This window comes from Salvia splendens, chromosome 1 (assembly GCF_004379255.2).
Source record: "Salvia splendens isolate huo1 chromosome 1, SspV2, whole genome shotgun sequence".
NCBI classification, from domain to species: domain Eukaryota; kingdom Viridiplantae; phylum Streptophyta; class Magnoliopsida; order Lamiales; family Lamiaceae; genus Salvia; species Salvia splendens.
In genome coordinates, this window is record NC_056032.1 from 16,217,878 (window position 1) to 16,244,039 (window position 26,162).

Below are 26,162 nucleotides of genomic sequence, written 5' to 3' on the forward strand. Positions count from 1 at the left end.
TCACCCCACATCAATTATTCAAAGTAGCGACGTCACATATTCAACAAAGTTGACCCAGTCAAAATTCCAACTCAAAATTAGGTCACGAAAAGTATCCAACAACAATTCCACTCGACAATTAATCCCCGGACTTCGCGACATTAAAAGCATTAAATGCAAGTACTTTAGGGTTCGAAATTTAGGGTTCCGAAAAACGGGGCGTTACATTAATAGGCAGAATGAATTTATTTACTAAACTCGCTAATCAGGCTTTCCTCTTTGGTGAGAAAAGTGGCCAGTTGGGAATGGTCCTTCCGGCTTAATGCATCTGCCACCACATTTGCTTTGCCGGGGTGATAATTGATGCCACAATCGTAGTCCTTTACCAACTCGAGCCATCTTCGTTGCCGCATGTTCAAATCTTTCTGCTCGAAGAAATACATCAGGCTTTTGTGATCCGTGAAGATCTCACATCGGACTCCGTAGAGATGATGTCTCCAAATCTTTAAGGCGTGTACTACCGCTGCTAGCTCCAAGTCGTGGGTTGGGTAGTTCAACTCGTGTGGCCTCAATTGTCATGACGCGTAAGCAATCACCTTGTTATTTTGCATCAATACGCATCCAAGTCCCACCTTCGAAGCGTCAGTGTATACCACGTAGTTCACTCCAGGCTCTGGCACAACTAGAATTGGTGCACTGGTTAGCTTTTCCTTCAACAGTTGGAAACTTGCCTCACACTCTGGTGTCCAATTGACTTTTACCCCCTTCTTGAGTTGTTGGGTCATGGGTATCGCTATCTTGGAGAATCCCTCTATAAACCTTCGGTAGTATCCTACCAGGCCTAGGAAACTCCGAATCTCGTTTGGTGTTGAGGGTGCTTTCCATTGCTGTACTGCCTCAACCTTGGCGGGGTCCACTCGGATTCCCTCTGCTGACACAATGTGACCAATGAAGTTCACTTCCTTAAGCCAAAACTCACACTTGCTGAATTTGGCATACAGTTTCTCATTCCTCAACGTCTCCAAAGTGATTCGCAGGTGCTACTCGTGTTCCTTCTCGTTCCTCGAATAGACGAGTACATCATCTATGAATACCAAAACAAATTTATCCAAGTTTTGGGATGATGCTTTTGTTACTGCTGTATACTTGATCAACTTCGTGCCATCCAAGGTTGCCAATAACATTTCTCCATATGAAACACTCTTTCTTAAGAAACCCGACTATTCAGCCTGGAGAGCCTTTGGATGTCTGTGTTACCCTCGTACTAGACCCTATAACAAACATAAACTTCAGTTCAGGTCAGCCAAGGGAACATTCCTAGGATATAGCCTCTCTCACAAAGGATACAAGGTGCTTCTGCCTGATGGAAATGTGATAGTAACTAGAGATGTGATTTTTTATGAGTCAGTGTTTCCTTTTCAACATTTGCCACCTGCTACTGCTGTGTCTGTGCCTGTAACTCCACCTTGTCATCATTCATCTCTACTTCCCATTCCTCCTACTCCAAAACACACTACACCCTCTCATTCTACTTATTCTTCATAATCTCTCTCTGATTTTCCAGATAATCCTTCTTCCCAAGATCAGCCTCACCTTAATATTCAGCCACATGAGTCACCCTTGTCGGCTCAGTCTCAGTCTCACTCTACTTCTGATCCTACTCCTCCAGTCATTCAGCCCACTCATTCAATGACCACCAGATCAAAATCTGGTAATGTCTCATCTATCCCTCTTCCTAAAACTGCTATGGAAGCCCTCCTAATTCCCAACTGGAAATCTGCAATGCTGAGTGAATTTATTGCACTTATTAAAAACAAAACTTGGATATTAACACCACTCCCTCCAGGCAAGAACCTCATAAGTTGCACCTGGATTTTCAAGCTTAAGTTACATTTGTCAGGTGATATTGCTAGGTACAAAGCCAGATTGGTTGCACATGGTTTTTCTCAACAACCTGACTTTGATTTTAATGAGACATTCAGCCCAGTGGTTAAGCCTACTACTATAAGGATTATTCTCAGTCTAGCTGTCTCCATGGGATGGTCTGTTACTCATCTTGATGTCAACAATGCTTTCTTGAATGACACTCTGAAAGAAGACATCTATATGAGGCAACCTTTGGGATTTGAACAAGGTGGACCTCATTTGGTGTGTAAGCTCAACAAAGGAATTTATGGTCTAAATCAAGCCTCTAGAGCTTGGTTCTTCACTGTGCATTCAGTTCTACTCGACCTTGGTTTCTCAAAATCCAAAGCTGATGCTTCAATGTTTATCAGACAGAGAGGTGGAGAGATAATATATTTACTCATCTATGTAGATGACATGCTTATTACAGGAAACTATCCAGCTTCAATCCACAAGATCATATCTCAACTTAACTCTTCTTTTTCTTTAAAAGATCTTGGGGAGGTGAGCTTGTTTTTAGGAGTTGAAGTAGTCAAGACTACTGATGGAGGTCTCCATCTTTGCCAATCCAACTACATCAAAGATCTTTTAAAGAGAACTAACATGGTAGGTGCCAAAGGGTATCCAACCCCTATGGTCTCGAGCACAGAGCTAAGCAAACACGCTGGAGAACCTGTTTCTGATCCGAGACATTACAGGAGCATTGTGGGAGCATTGCAGCATGCAGCCATCACTAGGCCAGACATCAACTTTGCTGTAAACAAAGTGAGTCAATACATGGCAGAACCACTGGATATACATTGGAGGGCTGTTAAAAGGATTTTGAGGTATCTTTCAGGGATACTAGATTATGGTATTCAGATCAGAAAGTCCACTGGAGAGATCGTAGCACAGTAGTTGCTAGATCTAGCACAGAAACAGAGTATAGAAGTTTAGCTCAAGTGGCTGCAGAAGTAGCATGGCTGTCTTCGGTGCTAAGTGAGTTGAAAATTAAAAGAAAAGGAAGTCCAGTGATTTGGGTTGATAACTTGAGTGATATTGCGTTAGCATCAAATCCTGTGCATCATGCAAGGACTAAGCATATTGAACTGGATATTCACTTTGTGCGTGATAAGGTTTTGGGCAAAGAGATTGAGTTGAGACATGTGCCTACTGCTGATCAAGTGGCAGACATTTTCACCAATCCATTGAGTCACCAACCCTTCGTGAAGCTAAGAGAGAGATTGGGTGTTGTGTCTCTAGCCTCACTCGGTTTGAGGGGGTGTGTTAAAATTAATCGCTTAGTTGATCAAGCTGCGGATGTTAGAAGTAATCGCCAAGTTGATCAAGCTGCGGATGTTACAAGTCCATCGATGCATGAGAAGAAGATTGGCTTGATCAAGCCATCGATGCATGAGAAGGAGATTAGCTTGATCAAGCCATCGATCAAGCCATCGGTGCATGAGAAGGAGATTAGCTTGATCAAGTCATCGATCAAGCCATCGATGCATGAGAAGAAGATTGGCTTGATCAAGCCATCGGCCGATGGCTTGATCAAGCCCGTTGAAGGAGATGGCTTGATCAACCAAGCCTTGTTGCTTGAAAGTCGTACACGAGAAAAGACAAGTGACAGCTCCCAGCAAGCTGTCGTCGCACAAGCCAACGCCTCACGAGCTCAGCTCGTGACTGTACCCATGCTCACAACTAAGATGGAGGACCACACATGTACTTAGCGCTACGTGGTGTTGCGTGGTTTAAAGAGGAAACATGCTTTGCATAGTTAGTTTGATTAACAGTGTAAAAGCATGATTAACATTGTACTATGGAGATTAAGGAGATATTCTAGATCATTCCAATATGGAGTATATGTAATTGAATCTTGCTGTAAGTTCAATCGATTAATAAAAATTCTCTGAGCATTCTCCACAATCCTCGTTTTCAATATGAGCTCGTTTATTCTTCTTCTTGGTTTTATTGCAAGTTTTAAGTTTCTTATAGTTCACCATTTAGGAATGATGTTTTAGCATCCAATTGCTCAAGCTCCCAATCTTTCTTGGCTGCTACTGCCAACAAAATTCGAATAGAATTATGCATAACAACTGGAGAATAGACCTCATTAAAGTCTATCCCTTCTTCTTGATTGAACCACTTTGCTACAAGTTGGGCTTTGAACCTGACCTTCTGTGATTGTCCAACCTCAAACTTCTTTTTGAACTCCCATTTGCAACCAATGACCTTCCTGAACTCGGCCTTATCTACCAAGATCCAAGTCTTGTTATTCAATAAATATTCAATCTCTTCTTTCATAGCTATAATCCACTGCCTTTTCTCTGGCCGATTCACAGCTTATGTGTAAGAACTTGGCTCAGCAAGCTCTATCAGCTCAGCAACATGAAGCGCATAGAACACCATTTCATAATCACTAAATCTTGAAGGTGGCTTCACATTTGCTCTTCTAAGCCTATCTCTGTCTGATAATCTTGTGGTGTAGGCTGATGTTGCTGACTTTCACCTTGGTCTCTCAAACCAACATCTACACTCTCAGTCTGCTCTTGACTTTCACTAGGACATATGTCAGTCTCCACCTCAAACTGACCATCAGCTGCATGAACATCTGTCGCAGCTTCTGGAGCATCATCCTTTTCTTCAGAATTTTTCAATAAAAGGGCATCTTGTCTTCAATGAAAACCACATCCCTGCTCACCAAGATCCTTTCTTTCCCATGCTCAATGGACCATAGCCTACATCCCTTCACACCCTTCTGATAACCAAGCATAATACATTGAATAGCTCTAGCATTGAGCTTTCCTTGCTTCTGATGTGCAAAAACCTTATATCCAAAAGGCTTCAACCTTGAATAATCTGGCTCTGATCCATACCATTTTTCATCTGGTATAGCACCTCCAATTCCTAAAGATGGACACTTATTTATCAAATAGGCCGTTGTATACAAGGCTTCAGCCCAGAAACTCTTTCCAACTCCAGAAGAAGACAACAAACATCTAACTCTTTCTTTCTGCTACCCCATTTTGTTGAGGGTTTGCTGGCATAGTCTTGTGCCTTTTTATACCTTTATCTTGACAAAAAACATCAAACTCTTTAGACAAATACTCTAACCCATTATCTAATCTAAGAGTTTTTGGAGTCTTGCATTTCTCAGTCTCCATTTCCTTACACCATATCTTGAAGGTATTAAAAGCTTGTAATTTTTCTTCAAGATATACACCCATATTTTCCTAGAAAAATCATCAATTATGGACGTATAGTACCTTCCTCCACCCAAAATCTTCACTGGTGCAGGCCCCCATAAATCTGAATGAATGTAATCTAGTTGTGAGGTTGAAGTGTGTTTACCTGATGGGAAGGAAAGTTTCTAGGCCTTTCCCAGCAAGAAATCATCACATGGCTCCATTTTGTCTACATCACTGACATTAATCAGCCCCCTATTGACCATAGCCTTCATGGTACCCTCAGATGGATGTCCCAGCTTCAAATGCCAGCTTCTGAAGTCTAGCTTAATAGCAGCACGAACTTCACCTGATATTGCAGTAGCTTGCAAATAGTAGAGTGAAGGGTTCAGAGATGTGCTGACTGCATGATTCTTTTGATGGTGAATTCCTAAGTCCAGAGGATTCGCTAGAGCACAGGGTCTAGGAGATCATGAACTTTCAGAATGCAGTCGGTGTCACAGCAACCCCCGCTTCAAAACCTCAACCCTCTACACTATTGGCTAGTATATGGAAGTCGGGATCGAATCCACGAGGACGGAAAAGTTAGAATGCATTGAGGGAACTTTTGGATGGTTCGGCTGCTGCCACGCAACATGAGGGTTGAGTTTTAACTACTAGGTCTGGGAAATTAAATCTAATCTATTCTAACTACCAGATCTGGAGAATTGAAAATACGTAGAATATAAATGCATGCATGGTTCTGAACAAAATTCAACTTAGAATATTCACCAAACTTCCTGGGTCAAGTAAATGAGTTTCCTAAAATAGCTAGGCACAAGACATGAAAAAGTAACGACAAAACAGATTTCCCTAACTGGCTACTGACATAAAGCTGCAATTAACAAACTAAAGCAAATTCGACTATAACTACTGATCAACTTCATCTTCTGCAACAAGCGGGCACGAAATGAACAAAACAAAACATAAAAATATAGCATACTTCAAATCAAACAACGAACGCTAAGATTAAACTAAGAACTGTTAGATCTAATCTACTAGACCAAGTAAATCAGCGACAGCAGAGATTTCCATGCAGATCCAAACTCACGTACTCAGATTCGGACAATCAGAAGAAAATCTAAGCTAGATCTATCAGATTCATCACCAACTAAACCAGATCCACAACGTTCTATACCATTCCGACTACGATTCAACCTCAATTCAATAGATCAACTCTGATCTCAACTCCGATCAATAATTCAATTGCGAAAAGCATCCAACTCAGTAAACAGAACAATAAGCATCAAATTCAAAACAAAACCGAGAACGAAACTAGATTAACCATAAACTGCAAATCAAGTCACAAAACAGTCGCTGAATTTCCGGCAAAGAAATCGGCGAAAGAGAGTACGTGCGAAAAGTAAATTGTTTCTTCGCTCCTTATCTGAGCGGTGTTACACTTCCAAACTGAACAAAACACCACACTATACTACCCCAGATCTCCCATGGAACCAAGTGCGCGAGCTAAGTGCGTGAATTCAAAGAGCGGACCGAAATACCCAAGGAAATTTTCTAACTAAGAGTCTCCCGAAAAAACCTTCCCTTCCTTTGATATTTTTCCTCGTATTTATAGGCACGGATCCAATCCCTAGGGCAATCGGTCTTTGTGATTTGACAATTGTGCCCTTGAGGATTCTGCTCTTTTTCTTCACTTTTTGCTCATGTTTCCTCTGCCCTGGTAAATAGAACACGTTCCTAGGTCCGACAGATATTTCACGCACCCGGACTCATAAATGCGCGTTAGCACTGTAGAAAACACAGAATTTATATCTAAAATAGATGCATGAAGTGAGTCTTATCAAACTGCTCACACTTAAACCATACTTGCCCTCATGTATGAAAGACAAGGAAAAGAAAGAAATAAAGCAAGTTTCGATGCATCCTCCCCTTTTAACCATCCTAAAAAAAACGTAAACTCCTAGACCTAGATAAAAACAAAACACACAGAAATCACAAGACAAAGAAAAGAAAACACATAAGTGCATATATTGGTATATTTTTTTTAGCTGCCATCCCCACAAGTTTAAGGTCAATCCAAGCATTTACAGCCTCAGATTCTTCCCACTCTCTTCTTCTATCTAGTTGAGCTGTCAGTTCGTCAAGATAGCCTAAAATTTTACTTCCTGTTGGATTCGCTCGATCGCTAATTCCTCACCAGGGACGTAAGGAATAATTTACTCTTCATTTTGCCATACCATTGATGCCTTAAGATTGATGCCACAAAATAGTTCCTTAAGGTCTTTCAATGGGTTGTAATGGGGCTAGGGGATTATAGTGTATATCGGTGAGAATCCTAAGGGACCTAAGTTCAGAAATATAAGTAAAAGCATGATGCGGACATGTGGACTTAGGGACAAAACTTAGCAACAAACTCTCGTGTATGATTTTATCTTTTCCAACCTTATGGAGACGTTTCCTGGCTACTTAACCTTATCTTATTTCCATTGGGCCATAAAACTTTTTCTGCCCCTTCAAGATTATATATATATATATATATATATATATATATATATATCTGTATTTTTTTCTTGGGTCAGGTAACAACTGTTCCTGCCCATTTTATTCTTCTTTTTTTCCTGGGCATGATAACATGTATATATTTTTCTGCCCATATTCTAACTTTTTTCTTGGGTCAAGTTACAACTTTCCTTGCCCGTTTATCATCTTCTATTTTTCATATTTCCCTTGTTTCCCAATTTTCTTCTTCTATCCCCTGCTATCGACCTACTCCATCCCTGCCCCCTTGTTCACATGGCATGAAGGCTAAAGGTTCCAATAAATGGATACAGTTTAGTACAGGCCCAAAGAATTCACTAAGGTGTGCCTTTCCAATGAGGCAGGTTCAGCGAGTTCGAAAGAATTAAGCTCAAAATGACACTAACTCTTTATTATACCAGTTATGCATAAACACAGATCCTAAAAAAACTTCTACTAACTCTTAAACCTAACATAGTATGTACATGACACTAACTGCACTAACTGATTCCCCCATCCCACTTCATTTATGCTTGTCCCCAAGCAATCCTCATGAAGTGGAAAGCAGGGCAGTTAGTGGCAACACAAACAGAAAAATTGAAAAACACAAAGCACAAACTTCTCACACTTAGACCAAGCATTGAGCTAAGTGTAAGAAGGAAAAACACAACAAAATCTATACAAAACAATCTTCTCACACTTAGGCCAAACCATGGGCTAAGTGTGAGCAGATACACAAGAAACACGAAAAACATCACACGTTAATTACACAAACTCTTCACACTTAGGCCAAGCCATTGGCCTAAGTGGAAGAAGGCACACAAAAAAAAACGACATCCTAACATGCATACTAAAAAGGAAACTAAACTAAAACCAAAAATAAAACAGAAATTAAAATTACTTGGTTACTGGGGGGGTGTCGGATCAATTCTGTTCTTGGTCCCTGCGGGGGCCAGGCTTCCTTGTTACTCTTCTGGGTGGTGGTGGTGTTGCATCCATCCTGGCCTGTTTTGGTGGGCCGGTTGGTTGCTCTGGTACTTGCTGAACAAGGGTAGCGATGGGGGCTGTGCTGTGAGTCAGCAGCCTCGCCAAGCTTGACCAGCATTGCGTCTGTTAGTTTCCTCCAGTCGTTCTCGCTTTCCTTCGACGTTGATGCCTCTTCTTCTTGGTTTGCTGTACAACCACCACTTCCTGTCCTCCACCTTCGTAAAATTGGACTTCACCATCCTTAAGCATAGTGAGTCCCTTATTAAAGAAGAAAGGGAGATCAAAACTCCCTGAGGTGTCACACATGGGCAGGTTGGTGATCGTATCAGCAATTTTCATCACTATGTTTCTCTTGAGGAACGCTCCCAGCAGGTTACAAGTAAAAAGGTGGCGATCATGATGGGTTCGAACCATATGGCAAGCGTGAGCTATCCAATATCCTAAATGCACCTTGACTCTATTGACCATGCACCACATAACGTAGAGCTCTGGTGTGGTGAGAGTGGCCCCAACTTGCCCCAAAAGGTTGTATCCAATGTAAACCTGGGCTAATCGGAGGGCGGGGTCAGTGATGTGTGCTCATTTCGAGTGGCTTGTCTTAAACTTCCCCCTCTTCTGTGAGCCACTATCTTCCAGGATTCGTCGACGTTGAACCCCTTTGTCTTCTTGGGCGGGCCAATGGCTCTTTCATTCCAAGCACCTTGTTCGTCCTCATATGATGTGAAGAGACCCAACCGTAAGGACAATTCCCTGATACTCAATACGAATTCCTGGTTGAACAGCCGCAAGGAGATAGAGTCTGCATCTGGATCCGTGGTGGATTTGAACGTGAAGGTTGTAAAGAATTCTCTTGCCAGAGTCACCAGAACCTCTTCGGTAACGTCGCTCAAGAGCCATTGAAATCCAATTTGTACAAAGTAATTGGTGAACTTTTCATCCACTCCTAAATCCTTTAGGTCCTCAAGACATAGCATCTTTCCTGACTTAGCCATCTTCCCGCTGGACTGTTGCCCTGCGTACGCTGCAATTTGGTTAGGATCCTCAAATCTGGCCATGTCATACAACAACCTCTTAGTCACCAGAATTTCTATCCTCTCAAATGCCTCATCCTCTTCTTGGGTTTTATCCATCTCCACCTCTTCCTCATCATCGGTCCATGATATCTCTGGGGACCACTATAGTTTCAGGGTCAGCCTCTTGGACTCCCAAGCTAGCAGGTGTTCGGTGGGGTTTCTTGAGAATAGGTTCGCCTACTTGTTTCCCCTTTCGTTTCCCCTTTCGTTTCCTCTCTGAGGCATAGTGTTCGTCCAGGGCCTCATCTGTAGGCACCTCTCTGTTTTGGGAAAAGTCCCTTTCTGTAGCATTCGGCTCCTACCCCTCTTTTGCAGTTATGTCTTCCAAACGTCTGAATCGCCGCAACTGCCTTCTGGCCAGCCTTTCATCCGCTGAAACTTCGTTGTTATCCGTAGTCACATCATCGAGTACAATGATCTCGGCTTCTATCATTGTTTCTCCTTTTTCTTTCTCAGTAGGACTGATTTCATCATCAGTGGTTGTCGGCTCTGCTTCATCAGGGTTTCCAAGCATCCTCTCCAACAGTTCTTGTAACTCATCGAATTGCACATCATCTTCTGTCCCCAACTTGTTTTTCCCCGACACACCGGCCTCAGTTGGCTCCATATCGCCTTCATCAATTGACTCTGCAACTTCTACACTCTCTGTTCTGACCTCCACACCTTTTACTCCCAACCGTGTATCTTGTTCATTGATGGTTTCGGCTGGAATGCTAGGGTTGTTTCTTATCGAGTTTAGTGCTTGGGCTGTAGGAGTCTCAATAAGTGATTGAGGCCTCGGTGTGATTTCCAATGGGGTTAGGGTTTTGGTGGCCAGTTCCTCCTGACAAGCCGCAGCCATACGCGCAAAAAGCTAGCTGGCATTTACACCCTGGCCAAATTTGTTGAGGAATTCTCGCATAATCTCCTCTGGATTAAGTTTGTCGGCTTCCGCACTCGCGACATGGGCGGTTGAAGAGGTGGGTCTTCCTAAAGTTGGATTGGTTGCGGTTCCCCCAATTTGAGTAGTAGCGAGTCCGGCAGTTCCAGACTCCTCTCGAAATTCCTGGGCAGCCCTTTGTGATGGCTCCCCCTCCGTTTTTTCCTGTGAGTATGCGTTCTACTGTCGGGGTTGACTGGTGGCAGTTTGATTCTTCATCGCAGTTGTGTGTAGCTACGGCGAGGGTTTCTTTTGTTTCCTGCGAAGAATATTCGTAGCTTATGAGAGAGATTTTTGGGGTTACGGGAGAGGGTTAACAAATTGAAAGGAGTTTATTTTGGGGAAGGAAAGATTACGGAAATATTGAGGGGAAAATAGAAGGTTGCGCGATGACATCAGCGACCGTTCGTTCCCTTGCACTTTTGAATTTTAAATTTCAAAATCAAAACTCCCGCCTTTTCCTCTGCTCTCCCCTAACCTTAACTGTTGTGTTCATGCACACGACAAAACTTAAAAACACATTAAAAAAAAGTATGAAACATTGAACTCCCAGGTCGAAGGAATTAGATAGAAAAACATTTCAAAGTTCATCTGACCTTTCAAGGGTTGTTCGATATTTCAGAAATATTTTTGGGTTAAATGATTTTTTCCTTTGTTTGGGTTTTCTTTAGAGAACTTAAAAGAAATATTCACAATATTTACAAAAAATTGTTTAAATATTCTTGGGAATATGGTTTTATCTTTAAAATTTCCAAACTTCATGCCATTTCTTCGACCCAAGAATTCCCGAAGAATACTTAAACCTTTCAACAAACTAGGCGATCGTGGGAAGCATGCGCAGTGGAACTTCTTCCACCACTCACAGCTCCGAACTATCCCTGAGCCGTTTGACTCTATGACCATTAATGAGAAAAGAAATAGAGTTAGGAGTACATCCCTGAATTTCCACAGCTCCATTAGCTCTAAGGCTCACAATAGTGTAAGGTATTGTCCACTTACAGTTCAGTTTCCCGAGCATCAGGTTCAGCCTTGACTGGAAAAGGAGCACCTTCTGTCCAACGTGCAGTTCCTTCACCCGGAGGTTTTTATCGTGCCACAACTTAGTTTTCTCCTTGTACCACATTGCAGCATCATAGGATTCGAGTCTTAATTCCTCTAGCTATTCCAGTTGCAGCTTCCTTTCCTCTTCACATGCCTGAGGTTTCATGTTCATTTCTCTGACTACCCAATTAGCCTTGTGCTCTATTCCAACCGGAAGGTGGCACATCTTGCCAAATACGAGTCTGTACGGAGACATACCGATTGGGGTCTTGAATGCAGTTCGATAGGCCCAGAGCGCATCATCTAGCCCTTTGCTCCAATCCTTTCTTGATGGGTTAACAGTCTTCTCCAAAATCCCCTTGATCTCTTTGGTGGAGATTTCTGCTTGACCGTTGCTCTGTGGGTGATACTGGGTGGAGAGTCTGTGATGTACCCCGTATTTCTTCATAAGCGCTTCCATCCTCCGATTGCAGAAATGCGTTCCTTGGTCTGAAATGACCGCCCTTGGTACCCCATATCTACTGAAAATATTCACTTTGAGGAACTTCGTGATCTCCTTCGCCTCACACGTGGCCGTTGCCTTGGCTTCTATCCATTTTGACACGTAATCTACTGCCACCAATATGTAAGAGTTACCATAGGAAGATGGGAATGGACCCATGAAGTCCATCCCCCAAACATCGAACACCTCGCAGACGATCACAGGAATCTGGGGCATCTCGTCTCGAGTGGAAATTCCCCCGGTCTGCTGGCATCGAATACAATTCTAACAGTACTCGTAAGCATCCTTGTTCAATGTCGGCTAATAGAATCCGCTATCTAGAACCTTTCGAGCAGTCTTCCTTGGACCAAAATGTCTACCGCACGCTAATGCATGGCAGTGGTCTAGTACGTTTCTTTGCTCCCATTTTGGAATGCATCTCCTGATTACTTGGTCGGATCTCATTCTCTATAGATATGGATCGTCCCAAAAATTGTACTTGGCCTCGCTTCTTATTTTCATCCTTTGGAAATCACACCGAGGCCTTAATCACTTATTGGAAATCAGCTGTGGCTTGGACTCCTTCTTAGCCAGTAGATATTTGATCGCTGCTTGATCAGTGAATACTATTACTTTCCACCCCAATAAGTATGGTCGGAACTTCTCAAAGGAGTACACGACAGCCAGCATCTCTTTTTCTGTGGTGTCATAATTCTTCTGGGCTTGGTTCAGGGTTTTCGATGCGTAGAAAATCACATAGTTCTTCCCTTCAATTCTTTGACTTAGGACTGCTCCGACTGCATAATCACTGGCGTCACACATTAATTCAAAGGGATAATTCCAGTCTGGAGCTCTGATAATGGGGGCTGATACAAATCTTTCTTTCAGAAGTTGGAAGGCCTCTTGACATGCCTCGTCAAAGTTGAAGTCCACGTCATTCTGCAGGAGGCGGGTAAGTGGTTGTGCGATCTTTGCAAAGTCTTTGATAAACCTTCGGTAGAACCCAGCATGGCCCAAAAATCCCCTAATCTCCTTCTGATTTGTAGGGTACGGGAGCCTTGAGATTACGTCTACTTTTGCCTTATACACCTGAATACCCTTTTTCGAGACAACGTGTCCTAGAACAATTCCCTCATGTACCATAAAGTGGCGTTTCTCAAAGTTTAACACCAGATTTTTCTTTCTGCATCTTTGTAATACCAGATCCAAATTGGCGAGGCAGGCTTCGAAGGAATTTCCATAGACCGTGAAGTCGTCCATAAAAATCTGGATACATTCCTCCAACAGGTCTGAGAAAATACTCATCATGCACCTCTGAAAAGTGCCTGGTGCGTTACACAATCCAAAAGGCATCCTTCTATATGCGAACGTCCCAAATGGGCACGTGAAAGTTCTCTTTTCCTGATCTTCTGGATTAACGTAAATTTGAAAGTATCCACTGTATCCGTCCAGGAAATAGAAAAACTTCTTGCATGCCAACCTTTCCAACATTTGGTCTATGAATGGTAACGGAAAATGGTCTTTCCGTGTGGCCTCATTTAGTTTCCGGTAATCGATGCACATCCGACAACCAGTTACTAGTCTTGTAGGAACCAACTCATTTTTCTCATTCGTCACCACTTGGATTCCTGATTTTTTGGTACCATATGGACGAGGCTTACCCATTTACTGTCGGGTATGGAGTATATGATCCCCAATGACAGCAGCTTGAGCACTTCCTTCAGAACCTCTTCTCTCATGTTCGGTTTCAACTTTCTCTGTGGGTCTCGGTGGGGTTTCGCTCCTTCCTCTAAACGAATGTGATGCATGCAGAGGTCAGGACTGATTCCCACCAGGTCTGACAGAGTCCATCCTATTATTGTCTTATTCCTCCTGAGCACTTCCAGTAATTCCTCTTCCTGCTTCCTGGTCAGGTTGTTGTTGATGATCACCAGGAACCTCTCGTTTTCTTCCAAATAAGCATATCTGAGGCCTGGAGGCAATGTCTTCAGTTGTTTCTTTGCTGAACTTGTATCCTGGGGTAATGGGTTCTTCTTTACCTCCTTGGTGATTAATCCTTCAGGCTCATGTAAATTTTCCATCTTGGCTATACAAGCTGATCCCTTAGACCCGACAGATTCAGGGCTCTTACAGAATTCCATAATTGCTTCGGCTAACTCTTCATCTGTCATTCCCAGTGTGTTTACTACACTGGACCAATTGGCCACCTCCTTGTCAATGGAGTGACTTAATTCCGAATTTTCCACATGTTCGTGCATCAATTCTGTCTCAAGAAATTCTTGGACCAGGGGGTTAATCATATCTACAGCATGCATATTTTCTATATCCAGTGGCTTTTGCATAGCCTCATCAATGTTTAAAGTAAACTTCTTTCCATGATAATCTAAGCAAATAGTTCCATCTGAAACATCAATGATTGTCTTAGCGGTGCGTAAAAATGGTCTTCCTAAAAGCACTCCGCTAGACTTAGCAGAATGGTACTCACCCATCTTGATAACGTGGAAATGAGCAGGATACAAAAAAAATATGCACTTTGACTATTATATTTTCTAACACACCCTCGGGACTGATGCACGACCTATCAGCTAATTGAATTATCACCTTTGTATCAACCATTCTGACTCCTTCCAGTTTCTTATAAAGCGAAAGCGGTAAAACATTTATTGATACACCTAGATCACACATAGCATGCTCGACTTTAATGTTCCCAATCGAAATGGAGAGAGTGAACATACCTGGATCAGTACGCTTGGAGGGCATCCTTCTCTTCTGAATCACTGCCGATACGGTTTCTCCAATCACTATTTTGCCGCTGGGTTTAGTCTTCCCGGCAATAAACTCCTTGATAAACTTGCTGAAGACGGGCAGCTTTAAAGTTTGGAGAAAAAGGAACATTAATTTCCAGTATCCCAACAATTTCTATGAAGTCCGCTGGATCCTCCTTTTTCTTCTTAAGTTCCCCTCTGTAGGGAAAGGGTTTCACTTGCCTTTCTTTGTTGCTACTATCTCCCTTGGAAGACTCTCCAGCCTCTCTCCTGATTTCTTCTATCTCCACCTCAACTCCTGGGCCTGAAAAGTGTTGGTCAGCTTCTTGGGGTACTGTTTTTTCACCGTTCTTTTCCTGATCATCATCCTCTGTTCTGATCTCCCCTGTTTCAGCTTCCCATGTTCCGGTTTCCTCTTTTTCGGTTTCCTTCCCAAGTGAAGTTGGAGTTGGTCCTTCATTTTTCTCCACACTCGGTCCGCCATATCCACGCCCCAATCTTAGGGTTACCTGGCTGATGTTTGCCCTATCTGGTGGTTTAACCGAGGCGGGGATCCTTCCTTCGTTCCCGCGCATCTTGCTAAAAGAAGTCACGATCTGAGAGAGTTGGTTCGCTAACATGTCCATGGCCGCCTTCTGCTCAGTTTGCGCATCTTGAAGCTTATGCACCACGTCATTGTTAGACTACATGTTGTTCTGAATGTGCTGTTGCGAGTTCACCAGATCATTCACCAATTCGTCAATGCTTTTCGGCTGTCTAGAATTCTGCTGGCTGGTATTCGGCCCTTGAGGGTGGTTTGGACCATTCCTCTGATTCGGGCGGAACTTTCCTGGACCTCCAGGGTTGTTGTATTGAGGATTCTGACCCTGATGGGCTTGGTGGTTGGGCTGAGAATTCTGAGTGTTGCTTTGGTAATTCCGTTGCGGCACATATGAACTTGCTGGGTTATTCTGATTCCTGTTTGCCCAGTTGGGATGGTCATTTTGCTGCCGGTTGCCCCAATTATTCCCTTCCTGATTTCTGTTCATCCAGTTCAGTTGTCGCTCCTGAGGATTTGAATAGTTGTTGCTCTGTTGTTGGGGTGGCAGATTCGGATCATTGTCGGACCATTTGAAGTTTGGGTGGTCCCTCCAGGGAGCATCCCTTTGCCTGGCTGGGTTCCAACTTCCGTTAGGATTTCAGCTCCCTGTGGCATTTGCCTGAGCTTGGATATCTCCCTCGCTTTTCTGACCATAGCACTGGTATACTTCCTCTAGACCCGGCATTTGCTTGTTCTTTTCTCCTGGGTCTGAGGGATTGTTCTTCCCTAAGCAATCAGAATGGCTTTCTCCAGCTTATCTATCCTTGCATCTATCCGTTCTTCACTCTGCACATTCACTGCCTCTACACTCCCCGTGTTTAGGATGGTGCGAGGTGAGTCGTACGCCTTCTTAGCATCAATCAGCCTACCCAAAATATCTTGGGCCTCGCTGACGCGCTTCTTGGTGAAATTTACCCCGCTCGAAGAGTTTAGTAAATCCTTGGATTCCAGATTCGCCCCTTCATAAATGATGTTGTAAACCTCTGCTTCGCACATTCGGTTGTTCGGGCATGAATAGAGAAACCCCTTGAACGCGACCAATACTGGCTTAGAGACTCATCATAATCCTGTCGACATGCCAGGATTTCCTTCTTAATTGCATTCGTCTTATTCGACGGGAAAAAATAGTCCAAGAATAAAAGCTTGAAATCCGCCCACGAGCTTATAGAGTTTGCCGGCAGCCTCAGTAGCCAGGTATTTGCCTCTCCCTTCAGTGCGAAAGGAAGAGCACGTATCCTATAGTCTTTCTCGGTTGAGATGGGTGGCCTCTTCTGAATGCTGCAGAGCTTGCAAAACTCGTGTAGGAGCTCGTAGGGACATTCTATCTTGCGGCCATAGGAATGTAACATAACCGCCAGTACATTGGTCTTTATGTCTATTAACCTCTAAGCTGGGGTGATCACTATCGCTTGTGCCGGCTCGCCGTTCAAATGAGTGTTGAGCGAACCGATCTCTGGATCGTTGTCTAGTTCATCCGCCATTCTGACGGTTCTTTCTTCGTCTGAGTCTGCAGTTGACTCAAGTAAATGAGTTTCCTAAAATAGCTAGGCACAAGACATGCAAAATTAACGACAAAATAGATTTCCCTAACTAGCTACTGACAGAAAGCTACAATTAACAAACTAAAGCAAATTCGACTATAACTACTGATCAACTTCATCTTATTCAACAAGCGGGCACGAAATGAACAAAACAAAACATAAAAATAGAGCATACTTCAAATCAAATAACGAACGCTAAGATTAAACTAAGAACTATTAGATCTAATCTACTGGACTAAGTAAATCAGCGACAACAGAGATTTCCATGCAGATCCAAACTCACGTACTCAGATTCAGACAATCAGAAGAAAATCTAAGCTAGATCTATCAGATTCATCACCAACTACACCAGATCCACAACGTTCTATCCCATTCTGACTCCGATTCAACCTCAATTCAATAGATCAACTCCGATCTCAACTCCGATCAACAATTCAATTGCGAAAAGCATCCAACTCAGTAAACAGAACAATAAGCATCAGATTCAAAACAAAACCGAAAATGAAACTAGATTAACCATAAACTGCAAATCAAATCACAAAACATTCGCCGAATTTTCGGTAAAGAAATCGGCGAAAGAGAGTTCGTGCGAAAAGTAAATTGTTTCTTCGCTCCTTATCGGAGCAGTGTTACACTTCCAAACTGAACAAAACACCACACTATACTAACCCAGATCTCCCATGGAACCAAGTGCGCGAGCTAAGTGCGTGAATTCAGAGAGCAGACAAAAATAACCAAGAAAATTTTCTAACTAAGAGCCTCCCGAAAAAACCTTCCCTTCCTTTGATATTTTTCCTCGTATTTATAGGCACGGCTCCAATCCCTAGGGCAATCGGTCTTTGTGATTTGACAATTTTTCCCTTAATGATTCTGCTCATTTTCTTCACTTTTTGCTCATGTTTTCTCTGCCCTGGTAAATAGAACACGTTCCTGGGTTCGGCAGATATTTCACGCACCTGGATTCATAAATGCGCGTTAGCACTGTAGAAAACACAGAATTTATATCTAAAATAGATGCATGAAACGAGCCTTATCATAGAGACTGCATATTTTCTTGGACAACATCTTCACTTCTAGCTTCATCTCTCCATTCTCTAAAATAATTAAATATCCCTTCTTCTCAAGAGTTCCAAGGGAGACAAGATTTCTTTTAATTTCTGGAATGAACCTGACATCAGTGAGGATTCTTACTGAGCCATTATGCATCTTGAGCTTAATGCTCCCAATTCTCTTGATGCTATAAGTGTTATTATTCCCTAACAACACAGATCCCTCACACTCCATGATATCCAGGAACTAGTCCCTATTTGGACACATATGAAAGGAGCATCCTGAATCCATGATCCAAGAACTTCGCTCACTTCTATCCATCACATTCATAACCTCAGCCGCTTCATCACCATCACTACTAATCACATTACTATGGGACTGAGTTTCATCAGCCTGCTTTCCCTTCCAAGCAAAACAGTCCCTCTTCAAATGCCACAGCTTCTTGCACCAATGGCAAGAGCGGGTTTCTTTTACCCCGGATGCATCAGGCTTTGATTCCTCCATTTTCTTATTGAACTTCTTCTTATGGAACTTCTTGATATTGTGAGACTCTGGTTGTGGATCCGTGTGCCTCACAAATCTCTTTTGAAGCTCCTTTGCCATGAGAGCGGAATGAATTTCAGCCAATGTAATAGGCTTATCACGACCATAAAGAATTGCGTCTCTCATTTGATCATATGATCTCGGCAAAGCATTTAGCACCAAGATTGCCTTATCTTCATCGCTGATATTGACATCAACAGATTCAAGATTGATAAGGTTAATTTCATGCATTGGTTAGGAGGATAAACTCACGCATTTACGGGGTCTAACGCATTTTTAAGCCAGGTGTGTGGAAGATATCGCCAGGCCAAGGAAGAAAGGAAGACAACTGCCTGGCGAGGGAAATTTGGCAATAAAGTGAGCATTATGAAGGAAAAATAGCCAGACGGAGGAGATCGCTAAGCTGAAGGGCAGAACAGAGATTTCAAGTGAAGGCTTCTAGAAGATCACCTCCGCATCTATATAAGAGAGAGCATGCAATTTACAAGCGAGAGGAGAAATTTTTCTTTTGGCTCTTAGCTCACTCGCACACACTTCTACACAATTGGGTTTCGGAATTTGAGAGGGTTTCGGGTTTCATTTTCGGTTTGATGTTGCGTACCACCGTCCTCACGTAGGGCGAAGAAATAATTTACTGTTTTCATTTCAGTTTCTGCTGTGAATTTCACCGAGTCTTCGCTGTTCGAAGCATGACTTTTGTTGACTGTTGAAGTATTATTGATCCTTCTATGCAATTTCTATTTTCCGTTATGATGATGTTGATTTCGAGTATGGATGATGTTTGTTTCTGAGTTTGTAGTTGTTTACTTAAATGGATGCTTTTCGCACTTGATCTGTTGAACTGGAGTAGAATCGTGGTTGGTTTGTCGTTGATCGGAGCAGATTTGTTGAATCGGTGTTTATGGAGTTGTTTTTTATTGTAGTTGAGTCCGGATTGCTTGGATCCAGAGTGGATTGAGCCTCCGACGTGTGGATCTGAAGCAGAGTTGTTTGATTGTGCATGAATTTGATGACTCGTTTCTGTGTTTTTGTTTCCCTTCGTCTAGTATATGTAGATCTTTTCTGTTTCCTGTTAATCGCCAATTTCCGACGTCCGAATTATTATATTCTATTTGAATCTAGTTATTTGCTCTGTTTTCTCCATGTTCGTGTTTGAATCTGGTAACGAGATGCAGGTTGTTGTTAGTTAAATTCATAGTTTGTTATCTGCAGCTTTTGATCCGTACTTTACTGTTTCTGGGAAATGGTCCCCACTGCATGTTTACTTTCTGTTTAGCCAAATTAGGTAGCCGTTTACTAGGTCAAGGAAGTTTGTTTGAGGTATTGAAGTTAAGAATGTGTTTGATGTTTTCATGCTGTGCTCTGTTTCCTAGGTCTAGTGTTAGATTTTATTCCTAAGTCTAGTAATAGTTTTCCTCAACCCAAAATTTGCGTGGCAGCAGCCAATCACTTTTCTAGAATCACCTAAATGCCTTCATACGCATTCATCTTCGTGGGATCGATCCCTACTCCCCTGTACTAATTTATAGTATAGCGGGTTGAGGGTTTTGAACGCGGAATTTGTGTGTCCGACGACTGAGACTTCTAGGATCCTCCGAGTTCCTAGACCATGTGATTTAGCGGATTCTCTGGATTTGAGAAGCTTGACCTAGCACAAAAGTACACACAGTTCTTACGCACATCGAGCAAGTTCAAATGGCGCCGTTGCCGGGGATGGATGGCGTAGTTCACGATTGTGTTTAGAAGATTTTGGTGTACATATTTTTTATCTTTCTTTTGCCTTTATTTTCAGTTTATGTGCAGAGACTCACGGTTTGGACACTGGGGTAACTCATCTGGGTGGAGGAATGATCGGTTTATTTGGCAGGTGAGGGACACAGTATCTACGGTCACCACCAGATTGGGATTATCTACGGGAGATTCATTTCCGTTTAGTTCAGGAAGTGACGACGATTGGAGTTCGTCAGGAATGGAGGATCCCAAGTTGGCTTCAGAAACAGAAACAGAGGAGGAAGAGGTCAGAGACATTGCACAGGTAGTTGATCCGGATCCAGAGATCGGTTCGCTCACTGCCCATCTAGATGGTGAGCCAGCCTAGGCTGTAGTCATGAATCAGCATCAGAGGTCCATCGATATTAAAACAAATGTGCTAGGCATTCTACCGACGTTCTCCGGGCGTAGGAACGAGTGTCCATACGAGTTCTTAAATGAGTTTAGCAAGCTGTGCAGTATTCAGAAAAGGCCCAACGACACAACAGAGGAAGATTATCGCCTACGTGCAATTCCATTCGCCTTGAAGAGAGAGTCCAACACATCGCTACTAAGGTTGCCTCCAAATTCCATCCGTACATGGAAAGATTTCAAGTTGGAATTTCTGGATTACTTTTTCCCTTCAAACAAGACAAACGCTCTTAAGAAGGAAATCGTGGAATGTAAGCAGGAGTATGACGAATCTCTGAGTCAATATTGGTCGCGATTCAAAGGATTGCTATATGTTTGCCCGAATCATAGAATGATCGAGGCAGAGATTTACTACCTGTTTTATGAAGGAGCAAACCCTGAATCAAAGGATCTGATGAATTACTCGAGCGGAGGAAATTTTACGAAGAAAAAGGGAAGTGAAGCGAGAGAGATCTTGGGAAAGTTGATAGAGGCCAAAAAGGCTTACGACAGCCCGAGAAACATTATGATGAGAGGGTCAGCAAATGCGCTGAGGGAGGAAGATGACGAAAGGGTCGAGGCTAGGATAGACAGGCTTGAGAAAACACTCTTGAGTGCAATCGAGAAAAACCAACCCACCAGCCTCACAAGAGAAAAGAGAAGCCTCCGGGTCCAGGAGAAGCTTCATCCCAGCAATATTATGGCCCTCAAGAGGGAGATTACCAGGCCCAGGTTAATTCGATGGGGAGCTGGAATTCAAATGGAAGTTGGAATCAAGGGAAACAGAGGGATGCACCATGGAGAAACCATCCCAATTTTAGATGGTCTGACAACGACCCGAGCTAGCCACCTCCACAACAGAACACCCAGTTTACACATCAACCAGAAAGGCATACTAATTGGTCTAGGAGAAACCACGAGGTGCAAAACAACTGGAACAACCGGAACCAGGGCGATCATTCTAATTGGGGGAACAGGAATCAGAGCCACCAGGGGCGCTCTTATGTACCGCCACACCAAAGGAATTACCCAGGAAATTATCAGAATTCCCAACCTACTTACCAAGGGAACCAAGGGCCAGGAAATCAGTACAACAACAGTTCAGGGGATCAGGGAAACTTTCACCAGAACCAAGGGAGTGGACCAAACCTAGGTTCGGGACCGACTCCCAACCAACCTAATTCTAAACCACCAAGGAATCTTGATGATATGGTGCATGATCTAGTCAGTTCTCAACAGCATATGCAGAACAATTTGCAATCCAACAATGACGTGGTGCATAAGTGTAACGCCCGTACTTTTTAAAGTACTAATTTAATGTATATCACGAAATAATTAATAAAATTATTTCGAATTATGATGCTTCTCGATAAATGTGCTCTAGGAGAATTATGGTTATTGTGGTTAATATGAAAAGAAGCGTGCATGTTTATATTTAATTATGAACGTTGGAGACACGTTTAAGGTCTCGTTGAAAGATCGACAATGAAATTGTTGATTTATAGCAAGACGAAAAAAATATAAGTGGGAAGGAATATATGTTTTTATAGATAACGACGCGCATAAATCGAGGAATGGTCAAATGGATATTATATTTGGGACAACACCAAATATAAAATGATGCCGTTAAACGTACTTTGATGTTTGGTTATGAAGAACGCGATAACAAAATAAAATAAAGACCCGTGAATTTTAATTAACGAAGGAAAATACGAAAAATATAAAAATGTATGAATTTATTTTGGACTTTCCAAAATAAATTTGAAGTCCAATTAAATATAAAATAACTTGAATTTTAATTACTCTTTAAATCCATCAAGTAGTAGTTTTTTTTAACTTGGGCTTGTAACTTCTTTATTTATTGAGCCCAATTGAAATTAAATCATGGAAGCCCAAGTATGGTTTTTAATTTAGTGGACCAAGCCCAAGTTTCTTTTTCTTTTTCTTTCTTTCTTCATCTCCTTTTTTTCCTTCATGGCTGACGGCCTTCAACCCAAGGAGGAGACTCTCCACTTCGCACCCCTTCCATCTTCCACCATTACTTCCACCACCCCAAGAGTCACCACTACCTTCCATAACTCCACCTCTAACTCCTCTCATCATTCACACTTAGCAAAAAAAAAAAAAGTGAGAGAGAGCCGAGAGGAAGTCGACGGGAAGAAGGGAGGAAGTTTTGGGCCACCATCCTTTGTTTTTCCTCTACCATTTTCACCCATTTTGGAGGTATAATCCATTTCTATCTTAAAGCATGAGTTGTTTATTAGCTTTGCATGCATAAAATACGTCTTTGTACCATATTTCTTCCATACCCACTTCAAGTAAGAAACCAACTAAGAAACAACCAAACGATCGCCGTATGTAATCGAAAGACTCAAAGAACGTAACTTTGTAATGAAAACGTACCATGCGGGTTGTTTCGGGGTGGTTTCGGGTTTTTCGGAGTAAATCAGGGAAAGCGGCGGCTGGCAGCGGCTTTTGGTGGACGGCAGAGACGCCGCTGGTTCCCGGTGGCGACGGCGGCAGCTCCTCTTCCCCGTGGCAGCAGCGGCAGCGTCGTGGCGACCCAGCAGCGGCGTCGCGGCAGCAGCGGTGTCACGGCGAGGCAGCAGCGGCGGTAACTCCACGACGGACAGCAACTTTCCGACGGCACAGCAGCTTCGATGACGGTGCAGTGGCGACGACCCCGACGGTGGCGTCGAGCCGGAGAGAGGGCGACGGCGGCGGGGCTTCGTCGTAGGGCAGATGGCCGAGAGAGAGGGAGTCGGGGAGAGAGAAATAAGATAAGAGGAGAGAGAGAAGTGGGGAAGGAGATAGAGTTTTGGGCCATGTGTTTTTTTTTTAAGTTGGGCCTTGTTTTAAATCTTTTAGTTGGGCCTCATAAGTGATTGAAAAATTTATTTGATTTTGGGCTCTTTTTTTAAATTGTTGGGGCTCACTAATTTAATTTGGAGATATAAGGTGGCTAAGGAATTAAATCTTTTGGGCCGGAAATTAAAATTTAATCGGGGGAAAATATTTAAATACTTCCGTAAGTTCTTGTTTTAAGAGTGAATAATTTACCTAAGTATGAAATAATACTTTTTCAACGGTAAATAATTACAGAAATTAAAGTATGCGCTTAAATAATTTTTGGAAATTATTTTCGACGTTATAGAAAATACAAGGAGCCAACGAAGGAAAGAACGAGCGTAAGCGGCCGACCGGCGTCGCACGCGACGCCTTGGGAGGCCGCCGAATAATCGAAAATGCACGAAAATCGAGAAAGAGAATTAAAAGATTTTAATTAGAGTGCATGCATTCTAATTATCGTCGTTACAGAGATTTGATATGAATTTTATGTGTTTTCCCGAAAAGGTGATTCGCACGCACGTTAACAGTCGGAACGAAGAAGTTTTACGGAAATCCGAAGCGTTTGAGGTGGGCTTTATTACTTAAATTCTTTTATTTTGAAATGATATGTTTATGGTGAAATAAGGGTGGTTTAATATAGTATGTCATGCCGTTTTTATGTTTTGAATTGCCCATCTGGTTGTCTACTAGGATAATATCCTACTAGACTTTGATAGTTAACGAATTCGGGTCTGACTAGGGAGTGAGTCCCTACTCGGACTAGTGCACTGATAGGGATCGTGAGCCGTCCCCTAGGTCGGCCGGTCCAGTGATCGAGATTGTGGCCACATTCTCGTTTCACATGATAGTTCAGATATGGTATATGATGGAGGATGATGTTAGTCCGCGCGGACACTTTTTAAAGGAATGATTTTTGTGCTTCTCGGTCTCTTTTAAAGTAAAACTCGGGATTCACACGATGATGGCTTGACATATCTTAACGATAAATGTATTTCAGGCATGAGTTCACTAGGTGCATCAAGTACTCAGCCCCTGCATATGTTTTCCCTATGTGCAGGTTGAGCGAGGTCGGGAGGCGGAGGAATGTTGAGCGACGAATCAAGATCTATATTCAATAACTGTTCTAGTTAGTATTATGTCTTCATACATAGTAGTAGCTAAACTCTCAATTGCTTCCGCTACTCAATGTTTTAAGAATTTCTGTTATTTTTCTTGAATTGTTGAACTCTGTCATTTTCGTTATGTACTTTCGGGTTTGACCTTTGGTTTGAATAAATGGAATTTCATCGTTGATTGTTAAGTTGCAACGCCTTGAATTGTATTCCCCCCTTCTTCCCCGCTTCTTATTTCCCCCACGAGTCACGATTTCCCGTGCCTCATATCCTTAGGAAGTGCGGTCGTGACAATAAGCTTCAAGACATTCATGTTGGAAGTAGAAGATCACGAAGAATCACAAGGCTGATTCTCCTACATTCACAATTAATAGGAGATTAGAAATTGATTTTAACCATGTATATGAATTAGGGTTAGGGTAGTAGAACTTACCTTAATTGTATCTCCCTTGTAAAGCCTATAAAGGAGGCGTGTATAGTCGCTCATATTCAATAACACAGAATGAAATCATTCCCCAAAATCGATCCTTTAACCTATTTTATCATGGCTTCAGAGCAGTGTTAGAACTAGGGCTCAGATTTTTGCTTCATCACTGCCCATACCAATCCCGGCCAAATCAACAAAAAAACAAGTGAGCAAACGATTGATACCAGTGAGCAAACAATTCATACCATACCAAAAACATGGCAGACGACGACAAGAAACCAACAACAGAGACAGAGTCATCGAGCAACAAGATACGAGCAAGTAAGTACGTGACAGTAGCGTTCAAACTTAACGGGGGAAATTACCCGTTATCGTCGTGATTGATGAAAGTCGCGATTGGGAGCAGGGGAGGCTACTCCCATATAACCGGAAAGCCAACTCCACCACTGCCAGGGAGCAAGGAATACGACAATTGGGAGGAGACGGACTTGATCGTGTTCTCATGGATTGTGGATAATATCGAGAACGATATTATTGCCGACTTCGCCCATCACCAATCGGCTAAGGCGATTTGGGACAGCCTAGCCACAACATACGAAAGCGAGGCCGACCTCTACCTTGTTTATGACCCGGAAGATAAAGCAAACACAATCAAACAGGGGTCAATGGATCTGGAGATCTATTACCGCAAAATCCACGGGATGTGGATCAATATTGATCGGTGTCAAAAGCAACCGGTCGATTGTTGTGAGAAAGGTGTGAACCAGTTCAGAGTCTACACCAACACTAAGAGGCTGCTCAGATTTCTCGCGGGACTCAATGATGAACACGAGGGAGTCCGGTGGGACATCCTCAAAGAAGTATCACCCCCTCCGCTAGAAACCGTCTATGGGTAGGTTAAAAAGGAGGCGGCCCGACGAAGGTTAGGGCCACCAGAATCCCCAAACCAAGTCACCCATAACCACGGAGGAGGAGAAGCGCAGGGAATCGGACATGGACTGGCGGCTCAAGGATAGCGACCAGGTGGCCATCGGAACTGAAACCCAAGGCAAACCGCCACTGCTC

The 26,162-nt window shown here is 42.8% G+C and overlaps 1 protein-coding gene across 1 annotated transcript; it reads right to left on the reverse strand.

The window, feature by feature from the left end:
* Positions 1-12,618: 12,618 nt before the first annotated feature.
* Positions 12,619-15,460, reverse strand: LOC121806312. The gene is made up of 5 exons (XM_042206345.1): positions 15,053-15,460; positions 14,805-14,937; positions 14,671-14,741; positions 13,731-14,558; positions 12,619-13,335 (listed from the first exon to the last, which is right to left on the reverse strand). Exons 1-5 carry the CDS (start codon positions 15,458-15,460, stop codon positions 12,619-12,621), a joined length of 2,157 nt encoding a protein of 718 aa, XP_042062279.1.
* Between the last annotated feature and the right edge of the window lie 10,702 nt (positions 15,461-26,162).